Below are 11,293 nucleotides of genomic sequence, written 5' to 3'. Positions count from 1 at the left end.
TAATTGTTCAAAATAAGTCAAAAGTGCATAACAACTTAATTATCTGTGACAGGTTATTTTGAATCGTTTATATATTTGTTATATGAATCAATGTTAACATGTGGACTTGACTGTTGCCACGGTTCGTTTTTTATTATAATTTGATACATATTTAATACAATCTAGTTAAAGGAACCATTCTCTTCACTGCATACTTTAAGACATAGACATATTCATTAATTGAAACAAAAGAATGCCGCACATTGTTTTTTCAGTATGAAATACCTTCTCCTGTTTAAATGTAGTTGATTGTAATCCTTTGTCAGTGTTCCCAAAATGCTTGCAGCGAAATGGTTAGGTCACACGAGCGTGTAAATTTCAACAATAGCCTCATTATATGGTTACAATTACATTTGTTTCAGCTGAGAAAGGATTTGGCTTTCATATAATAAAACAAAACGATTCGTAGCGATCACATTGAACAAATAACACACTAAAATATCATTTGTGATTCGGAATACCCTTAACAACTGTATGTAAATGATATATTGTATCTTTATTCTTTATTAATGTCTCATACATTTTATTACCCTTTTTATGTATTACCTCATGTTTTTGGACATTTAGGAGATTCTCTAATTATAATGAAACAAGGCACTGCCTTCGACGGGCTCTCGCAGGGCTCTCAATGGATAGTACTATTAACTTAACACATCGGCATTTTCATCTAATTGAAACGAGTTTCATTTGTTCGTTTTATAATGGACACATGCTAGCAGAAGGTAATGAAGGCCACCATTGTGCCACATGTGCATAATTGTTTATGGAATTCGAAAGTTGTGCCGTATTAGAGTGTTTCCTTTGTTTCCAAAGAACAGCCGCAATATCCGTTGACTTACTAAAATTCAAGTTAAAAAAATCATTCAACTCTTAAAAACAGAAAAAAAGGTATATCAATAAATAGTTTGACATAATAAACATTTCCACCAATTAACATAAACTCCTTCATCCATAAGTTTAGCATCCCTTTTGAAACAAAGAATGTAACATTGAAAATATCTTATAGTTCACCGCTTCAAAAACACAAGCTTACCGTACAGGAAATGCACTCACTTGTCTGTTATTATAAAGTTGAACAATTGGCATACCGTTAAAAAATACATTTTTTCATTATGTGTTTATAACGATGAGCCGTATATGCTTAAGTTAAATAGGGTTGATAGGGTTTTATTGTGGAGAAAACTCTTGTCTTCGAGTATAAGTACAAATTTTGTAAAAAGCCTACAATCTATGTATTCTGTTGTCAAATCATAATTAGATACAAAAATGAAAGGTCTCCTCCAACTAATTCTAACATAGGCGTCAAACAGAGGGACCCGGTCAGTAGCATTTTGTGTCTCTTTTTTCTAAACGATATCTTAAAAAGTATAAATAGCAACTTAAATGGCATATTAGAAATTGATGATTTGAAAATATTGATGTTATTATTCGCAGATGACGCGGTAGTTTTTGCAAATGATCCTCAAACTTTACAATCAATGTTAGATGACATCGAAAGCTACTGTAATACGTGGGGTTTGCGTCTTAATGTAAATAAAACAAAAATTATGATTTTTGAAACTGGTCGCCATACGTTAAATGACTTCTATTTGTATAACTCTAAGATCTATGTTGTCTCTTCATTCAAATATTTGTGTGTACATCTTTTTAAAAATGGAAACTGGAATCGCACTCGACAAAGAGTCGCCCAACATGCATCGTTTTCACTTCATAATTTATTCGTCGTTTACAATAATCTGGACCTACCAGTTACCAACACTTAATTATGGGGCAGAAGTATGGGGCTACCATGAGGGACCGGATGTAGAAATTTTACACTTGAAATTTTGTCGGAAAATATTAGGTGTGAGACGCTCTACCAATCGCGAAGCTCTGTATGGTGAACTTGGTCGAATACCAATGTCAATACACAGAAAAATACTACTTATAAAGTACTGGATAAGATTAATTACATTAAACGAGAACTTCTTAATATACAAAACATATACTAGGCTAAAAAACGATACAAATAACGATCTTAACCATAAGGGATATAACTGGGCATTCAGAGTTAAGCAGATTCTCGAAGAACACGGGCTTGGCTATTTCTGGGAGAACCAGCTTAACATGCTTATCGATTTTGGCGTTATAAAACAGCGTATACTAGATAATTATCATCAAAGGAGGTATTCGTCTATAAATAACTCAGGGCGTCTTGAAACATTTTGTGTTTTAAAACATACATTTCGCATAGAAAATTACCTTTATGTTGTAAAATATTCAAAATTTAGAAAGCAATGTCGAAATTTAGAGTTTCATCACATGGTCTACAAATTGAACGCGGTAGATACGGTAATATACCTTGATCTCAAAGATTATGCATTTATTGCAACCAAAGAATGATTGAAAGTGAATATCACTTTTTACTAATATGTCCGAAATACGCAGACTTAAGAGCCAAATATATTAAAAGATATTTCAACACGTGGCCAACAAAGCAAAAGTTTATTAATTTGTTATCTTAAGAATTCAAATTAATCTCTAATCAATTTATCAAAATTTATATACTATGCAAACATCTTAAGAAACTAAAAAGTATGTTGTTGTTTGCATCCATAAACAAATGTTTTGCTCTTCTGTTAAAACAATTTTTGTCTAAATCCATGCCTTGCACATGTATGTATTTTGTATTTGCTATAAACATGTTTGATATGTTTAATGCAATAAAATGTTGAATTGAATTGAAAATAAACATTCTGTTCTGTTCTGTTAAAAAATACCATTAGTTAAGCCGGAGATTTGGAGCTTGTTTTATTACAAGTTACTGCCATGGCTATATAATTTTCTCAACAACGACATCAAGACCATCGACACCACAACTTTTCTTTTTTTTCAAAACCCCCAACAGATCAGGTATCAATTAGGGCATATAGATCATTTCAATGCCAATAATGCTGAGTTTTGGTTTGAAATTCTTAATGTGTGCAAGTTTCTGAGAAGATTTTGCAGTAAAATGGCAACATTTTTTTTCTGCTCCAGAGGTGAGATGAGATAACACTTTAAATCCATTACAATTATATACAACAATCTACTTTAATTCCCCTAGAATGTTTAACCGTCATTTGCTAAGGTAAAATCTTCGATCACTTTTGACGAACTGAAAGTTGCTTTTGCTCAATATTTGATTTTGTGGTTTTATTTCAATAAGTATAAACTCCAAGACCATAACAGTAAGGGGTAAATTGGGCTATAACTACCGTGCGGATAAATTACAATGCTACTCACTTATATAACGCACGCTATTTATTGAACGTTGTCCTTATTAACAAAGTACAGATCAGTTCCGTCATCTGCTGCCCTCGTGATTGAAATTATACTCATGCGCTCGTGTATAATTTAGGGTTGTGGGTGCTGTAACTGTAACGTGTTGTACTGTTTATATGTTTATCAAAGTTCATTTTAACAAAATCAGCCTGACTTATTGAATGTTGATTACAATCGTCATTTGCTATGAATCGGAGCACTCAATTATTATAATTAATAAGTGCACTTTTTTTGCACATGATACAAAGCGATACATATTGGAAATGAACGCCATCTACAAATCGTAAGCCCTTCTTAAATATAGAGCCGATTCAAATTAAGTCCATTTAGACACTTTTTACCAAGATGAGCGAGTTAGATTACTTATGTATTACGTTTGAGTCTTCTTGGAAAAACAATCTTACGTTATTTAGTTTACAAACGTAATAATAAACGGCACAACTCGATCTGCATCACTATTTCGAATGCCCTAGCAAATACATTAACATAAACAGCCGAATTCGAGATGACGGGTCTGATGACATTTTCGTGTCCAGCATTCACTCGCTTAATGTTATTCGTTCCATTACGTATACGTTTAAGGCTCACAGTAAGCGCTCTTTTGAAAGTAAAAAAGCTTATTTGTATTTAAACATGCAGGCTGAATAGGCTTCGCTTGGTTTTGAGCCCCCATTTAACTTACAACACAATATTAATACAACATCAAATTCAAAAATAAACACAATAAGAAACCCAAAACAAAATTGAGAATTCTGGTATAAAGGTACATTAAAACAACTAAAGGCTATTATACTGAATATATATTAGACTATATCTTAGCGCAACTAATGCAAGTCGACCCAAATCACAAACGTCAGCTGTCGTGCACGTCTGTACGCAGGACAGTGGAAAAGTACTTTGATATAGACTTTAGGAGATTTAAAAGAAATAAAAAACGCTGTTTTTTTAATCATGCTAGATAGTGATCTATTGTGTATATAGTAACAAGGAGAACCTAGCTTTTCGCGAATTACTCCATTATCGTTTGAATAGTTTCTATTAAGATTTTTTAAACATATAACTGAATTTTTTCGGAGTAAAAATGAGATTATGAACGATACAGTTCAGCTAAATTTGAAAACAAACGAACACAACTATACTTTTTGTATAGTTTTGCTTGTTTGTTTTCAATATATACAGACTTAACAAAAGACCTTGTTCTTGTATAAATGTACATTAACACCGCTTTCGCATCCAAAGTCTGGGTAAACGCATATTCCGCACCCGCACTCCCTCCACCTTCTACCCTTCTTACCCCCCCCCCCCCCCCCCCCCCAGGAGAAAGTATTTCTTAATTAAATTTCTATGTCAATACTATTGAAAAAAATATATAAATTGCAGCAAAATGCACTATGATCGTAGTCTTATATTAGCCATACATGTTTCGGGAAGGACGGCCAACACACTCCTCAACCCCATCGTACCATATTCATAACTATTTCGGGAGCCTCTCGTGAAGATCACGTACGCCCAAAGTAGCTCCACTAAAGTACACTTTCACTAACTGAAAAGTTCTGACACTGTATGCGTTCACTTTGGATATGAAAGCAAGTGTAAACGAAAATTGGGTTTCATTTGATCTGCGTCCGACGCACCTCCTTAAACAAGCTTCTTTAACTTGCAGAACTTCAACGGTTTGGAGAACGTATTGCCGTGATGTCGGATGACATACCAGCTAAACGGCAAAAACGACAAGGGGAGCCTTGCCTTGCCGAAGGTTGTATCGAAACCCAATACTACTCAGAAGATCCTGAAAACGAGATTTCGGTGGACGTTCCATCTTGTTCTGGACAAAATACAACAAAAAATCCAAAGAAAAAAGTTGGTAAGGCGGTGATTCAAGCTACTTCTGATTCTTCCAAAGATGATCATTCATGTGAACTAAAACACAAACACGTTGATGTCCATCGTGCGGATAATCAGGAGAGCCTTGAAAACACAACCCTTACGTGTTCACGGTATCTCGAGTCAGAAGGCGATCGACTGACAGGAACTATACGTGACGTGGCTGATGAAGAAAAAAGATCAATTAAAGAATTATTCAACATTCATCAAAGCAGAGAGTTATTAGGTAAGTCATTTTAGAGTTATTTTTTTTAACAAAGTCAGAGTTTTAAACATTTGTATAATCAAACACAAGGCAACAACTTGATTCAATAAAATTGTACTATCTTTGTTCATGTTTGTGTTGATATTCACTTACTGGAAGTTTGCGAACACACCCATCGTCGGATTCATACGGCTTACCCATTCCGCTGCGGTAAATTGTGTTCGGAGTGGGTCGCATGTGGATATCAAACGATGGCTAACGCAATGTTGTATTTAAGCAAAAATAATTTTACATGAGCCTACGAAACAAAATATTTATTCAATTTGTAAACGAAAACAGACGGTAGAATTGTGAATCTCGATGATGTTTGATAAGAATGGTAGGAATGAAAACATTTGTACCAAATCATATTTTTCAGGGTAATCAATTATAACGGAAACTTCAGAAATCTAAACCCATTAAAAATGTTTGATTTCATGGAAGTTAATCGGAACTTATAGATTATGGATTTTGTTTGCCATTTTATCAAATTAAGAGATATGAGGTGTTATTTTGACTTTTTGCAAATGTATTTACGTACATACCTATTTATTATGTTTAATTCTTTTAACAGACCTTAAAGAGACCCTTGTTCAGTACAACCTGTCTGAAAACTCAACATTGACTTTGGGGCCATTCTTTCAAAAAGAAAATCCAGATCTTCATGCATTTTACATTCCACCAACACTTTCTATAGTTTTGCCGATGAGGTTGGCGAGTGGAAATTCCAGGTACAGAAAAGAACCAATAACTAGTCTAGAGCAACTATTAAATCCACTTGACAAGCGCAAAAAAATTACCTGTATCACATCAAATGCTGGATTGGGCAAGACCTCGTTCTGCAAATTCCTAGCTCGTTTATGGTGTGCCGTACAAAGAAATGACAATCACTACTTAGAACAATTCCAAATGAAAGCAGATTACTTGAAGGACGTAGACTTCTTAAGAAAGTTCAATTATCTCTTTTTTGTAAGTCTGAAAGATGTCGAAAGCAACAACGTGAAATTTGAAGACATTATATTTAGCCATCTGCGAAACAAAATCGACAATACATGGGAAAATGAAAACAACCGACGGATTTTACAAAAGGAATTGAAAGAGAAACATTGTTTGCTAATACTGGATGGATTAGACGAGTCACATATGTCTAAGATCATGCATCCACTTCCATGTATGAAATACTCAATTATTTTCACTTCTCGTCCGTGGAAACTTGGCGCATTGGGTATGTCTACAGCGACATACAGGGAGATCCAGCTTGAAGAAATGAACATTGAAAGTGCCAAACAACTTTTAACACATGCGAATGTCTGCCTGAATAGTCAGTCTGAAACCAAGCAGGAAATTAGTGAGTTTTTCACTGTTCTTAAAGAACAAAACTTGGAGGGTCTTCTGCCAAATCCACAGATAGCCTTGCAATTGCTCTGTCTTAATCACGACGGATATAAATTGAAAACAACGGGAACAAAACACGTCATACTAGGAAAGACTCGTACACATATATATGCCAACGTAGTCGATATGATGTTAAAACTCGCTGTCGAAAGAGAGCCAGAATGCTTCAAAGCAATGTGCGACATTTCCAACGAATCACAATTACTTCCAATGGGATTTGATGAAGCTGAAATATGTAACATTATTCCATCATTCGTCTTCAGTCTTGGAAAGTTAGCCTTTCACGACATGATGCGACAATCTGAAACTGAAATGCCGGAGAGATTTCTTTGCCAATATCTTCCAACTGAAAAAAAAATTATTTTGGCATCTGGTCTCATATCAGGATCAGCCTCTAACCGATTCAGTGAAAAATCAATGGTTTACACTTTTTTGCACAAGACATATCAAGAGATGCTCGCATGTGTATACATTTCCACAAAGCCGTTGAACAGCGCTCACTGGGATCGTTTCGAATCATACTTCAAAGCAAATTTATCCCCCGACATGATGTCATTCTTGTGTGTTATGAATAATGAGCAAGGAATGAAATGTTTAGAGCTGTACAGTTCAATTGAAAGAAATTTCTACAAAGAGGGACTCTATCACGAGAATGAATTGATCAGTTATCAGAATGGTGTGCTTATGGCTCACCAGGAATGCATTAACAGTGGAATACCAAAACCGGATATTGTTTTGAAACACATTGTTATAGACCGAAAAAACAACAAGGAACCGCCTAGTTCATTGGTGACACAAAACATGCATAGGATACATACACTGCATTTGAAATCTTCTGAACAAGAAAACGATTTAGATGTGGAATTTAGAGAGATTGAGTTGGCATCATTACGTACTCTTATCATTACTGGTAATAATGAGGCATTAACGCTTGAAACACTCACAAAACCGTCGACCGGGCATTTACGCTTTCTTTTCATCAATAATGTAGAGTTGAAGCAAAAACAAGTAGACCTAACAGGCTGCAAACAATTGTCTTTTGTTGAATTAGAAAACGTTTGCTTTTCTTCTGTTTGCATTCGAGCGGAAAATTTGGAAAAGTTATGGCTGTACTTTAATATCGAATTCCGACAAACAATGCCCCCAGCCGAGCTGCGACTTCATGGAAAGTTTTCTGCAACACTGAAAACAATGAGTGTCATGCATGTAAAGTTAAACACTCATATCGATTTGTCTGATTGTGTAAATTTACAAAAATTAATACTACAACAAGTTATTTCTAGTCCCGAAAACAATGCAAAATGCGTTCAAACCTTTAATCATTTATCACATTTGAAATCGCTACGATTAGAGTCATTAAAATATCCAACCAACGTCACTCTTGATTTCTCCCGACTCAATGACCTCGAAACACTTATGATAGCAGATCTAGAGGTGGAAAAAGCTATCATTGCGGCTGAGAAACTGGAAGAATTATGGGTACGTCAACAAATTGGAAACACGATTATTGTAACCGTTACTGCATCATCGAACTTTACAAACAATCTGGAAAAGCTTAGTCTCTGTCATGTTAAACTGAATGGACATTTTGATTTGTCACAGTCAATCAAGTTAAAAGAAATGGTAGTGTACAATGTGTCTACAGACCCAATAATTTCTGTTTTAGATGTTTTAGCAAACTGCAATGAAATAGAAAAACTACGCATTGAAGCATTGAATTCGTTCGAGAGTAAGGAACTGGACATGTCACATATGACGAATCTCAAATGCTTGCAAATCGATGTGCAGACCTTAAATGTACAGATTGTTAATATCCCAATCGCAAATTTAGAAAATATTTGGACGTATACCTCCGAACCGAAACAGCAAATACGTCCGACAAAAGAGCTTCATCTTCCAGAACACGCTCAATTCAACAGAAACATTGGTAAATTAAGTCTAGTGAATGTTCAAATGAACGAGACCGATTTATCCATGTGTGAAAACTTGTCGGTACTTCGTGTTGATAAAATGTCACAATCTGTTTTAGAAACAGTTTGTCCACATGCAGTAAAACAACTGTATCTTGTAAACGTAGCCGATGATCGTATGGGAACGGTTTTCAAGGCTAAAGAATGGATCAGACTTACCAAATTATCGTTTGAGCGATGTGAACAGCATGTCATTTTGTCCATTTTAAACGATGCCAGTGCTTTGAAGGAATTGCAATTAGTGCGATTTAAGAACACTCTTGTAGCAAATACTGTCGACCAATTCACTAGTGTAGAACACATTGTCGACCAGTGTACACGGATGCGGATTCATGAGATTGAATTTGAGCAAATGAGTCTACCTGACACAACATTTATTGACATTGCAAACCAACTTTCAAAGTACTCCAAACCAATGACATTCATCCTTAGGGATATCAAAATATCGAGCACAAACATTGAAGACGTTTTCGCCAAGTTGAAAAACATTTGTAAAAAATTCAAAATGCCAAGTCCCACCATTAAAGACGAACGTGTTGAGACAGGCAGCTACCAACTAGATCACCTTCGATTTGAGATGAAGCATTGAATGTTTTTGAAAGAAGCCTAAAATATCAGAGCTTCTTTTTGTGCCATACTAACAAACTTGCAAAATTAACATATGCTTTGGAAACCAAAGTGATCAATTTACTTACTTCATGTTTATGTCACATATTTCTTGAATAAGATGCACATTGTCCACAGACTCCGATCTAGAAAAAAATCAAACGTTACATTGTTACACATGTGAAGGCGAAATATAAAAATATCTCAAATAAGTATAAGTTAATATTCGTAAAATGTGTGATTTAAAATGCTTGATAGCAAATATGAAACGAAGTAAATCCGACAAATGCCAACACTTAATTCGTGCGTGCGAGCACGCGCGCGTGTGTGTTTTGCGGAAGTGGAAACTTATTTATTTTATATATTTAAGAGCAGTTCTATGCGTCATGGCTGTGTTTGGTTATTTGGTAATTATTGAAGCATACTGTGTTTATGATGTACTATCATTGTTGTTTCTGTTTGTAAGTGTTCGATTGCGTACATTGATTTAAAAGTAGAAAATGTTAAGGAAATAATGGTGCCTTTTGCATACGGCTTGTGAACTACATATAAAAAGGAAATCTGAATGTTCTGCGAACGTTGTCGGAAATGCTGCGGCATATGCTTACATTCTGTTGAAATGTGCATTAAAGACTTGACGAAAATTCAAAATATATAATTAAAAAGTAAATTTGTGAGTTTCTATCATTGCATAAACGTGTGCACAAGTATTGCTTGTGTAATACTTGTTTGGTGATTTTGAACTGCTTCCAGTGCAACTAAACTGCTCGACGATTGTATTACAAAACAAACATGCCGAAGCAGAATTCATGCTATAATCTATGCCATTTTGAATGCTGTTTAACATTGTGTGTGTTTTTTAATATTTGCTCTTTTTCGTTATTAGAAGATGATGCTTCCAGTGCAAGATCCGTGTCTTTAAGTTAAAAGGTAACACTCCCAAAATTGTTGTTGAAAATTCCATATTTTAAGCTTGTCCGGGTTTTTCTTGGCCATGAATTGTGCGATTTTAAAATGTATTGAACCAATGTTCACTATGCGAAGACGATGTGTGTCGCGTGTAGTAGACCAATAAATGTAGATCAAAAACCAAGGTTACCCTCGAGGAATAAACGTCAAATTATATTGTATTGTATTTGGACTTGTCTCAGCTGCTTCTTGGCCATGCATTCGGACTTGAAAACAAAACATGATCTGCAAAAGTATTTCATGCCCATGCTGTTTATTCCAAAACTTGACATTTAGCCATTCCTGTGTCGAGGCGGTTTTGTCGGGGTATTAATCACTTCTATGATAAGTACATTTTGACATGTAAGGGCTTCTGATTGGCTATAAAAAGGGGAGTTTTAAATAAATGAAGAGGGTATGACGTGTAGGAAACATGTCTGTAGTCAAAAATGTTAACCAAGTCGTTTACACTTTACAACTTAGGTTAAACCACGGTAGTGTGTTCTATTTAGCATTTAAATAGTAGCCACGCAGGTTTTATGATGATGGTTGGTTCGATTTAGCATTTGAATAGTATCATTATAGCACCAAGAGTAACATTCATCATTTAAACATCAATGTCGCCATAATTATGCTTTTTGAGTTGCCAACACAATAATCCAACAAATGTCGCATTGAATGACCACTCGTGTATGTATGTGTACAAAACAGCTTCCCACCAGGATTATATGTAAATCTATAGCTACGCGAGTCTTGATTGCTTATCTTTTTATTTCTGTCTACCATACGTTAGTTCTGGTTAGTATTTAACACAACTGAATCATCATATTTGAGCTCAAATATATAAATTGCCCAAAAACATAACGTTTCAATTGATAAGGCCCCACCTTAAACATGTACATTT

General features: G+C 35.0%; 1 protein-coding gene across 1 annotated transcript; it reads left to right on the top strand.

Annotated features, from left to right (window-relative positions):
* The first annotated feature begins 417 nt into the window (after positions 1-417).
* LOC128240630 (uncharacterized) lies at positions 418-10,576 on the top strand. Its single transcript, XM_052957337.1, has 3 exons — positions 418-511; positions 5,006-5,452; positions 6,045-10,576. The coding sequence occupies exons 2-3, from the start codon at positions 5,038-5,040 to the stop codon at positions 9,422-9,424; spliced, it is 3,795 nt and encodes a 1,264-aa protein (XP_052813297.1). The 5' UTR covers positions 418-511; positions 5,006-5,037; the 3' UTR covers positions 9,425-10,576.
* The last annotated feature ends 717 nt before the right edge of the window (positions 10,577-11,293 follow it).

Source organism: Mya arenaria, chromosome 7 (assembly GCF_026914265.1).
Source record: "Mya arenaria isolate MELC-2E11 chromosome 7, ASM2691426v1".
NCBI lineage: Eukaryota > Metazoa > Mollusca > Bivalvia > Myida > Myidae > Mya > Mya arenaria.
Note: the sequence above shows the minus strand (reverse complement) of the source record. Positions and strands in the feature narration are given on the sequence as shown.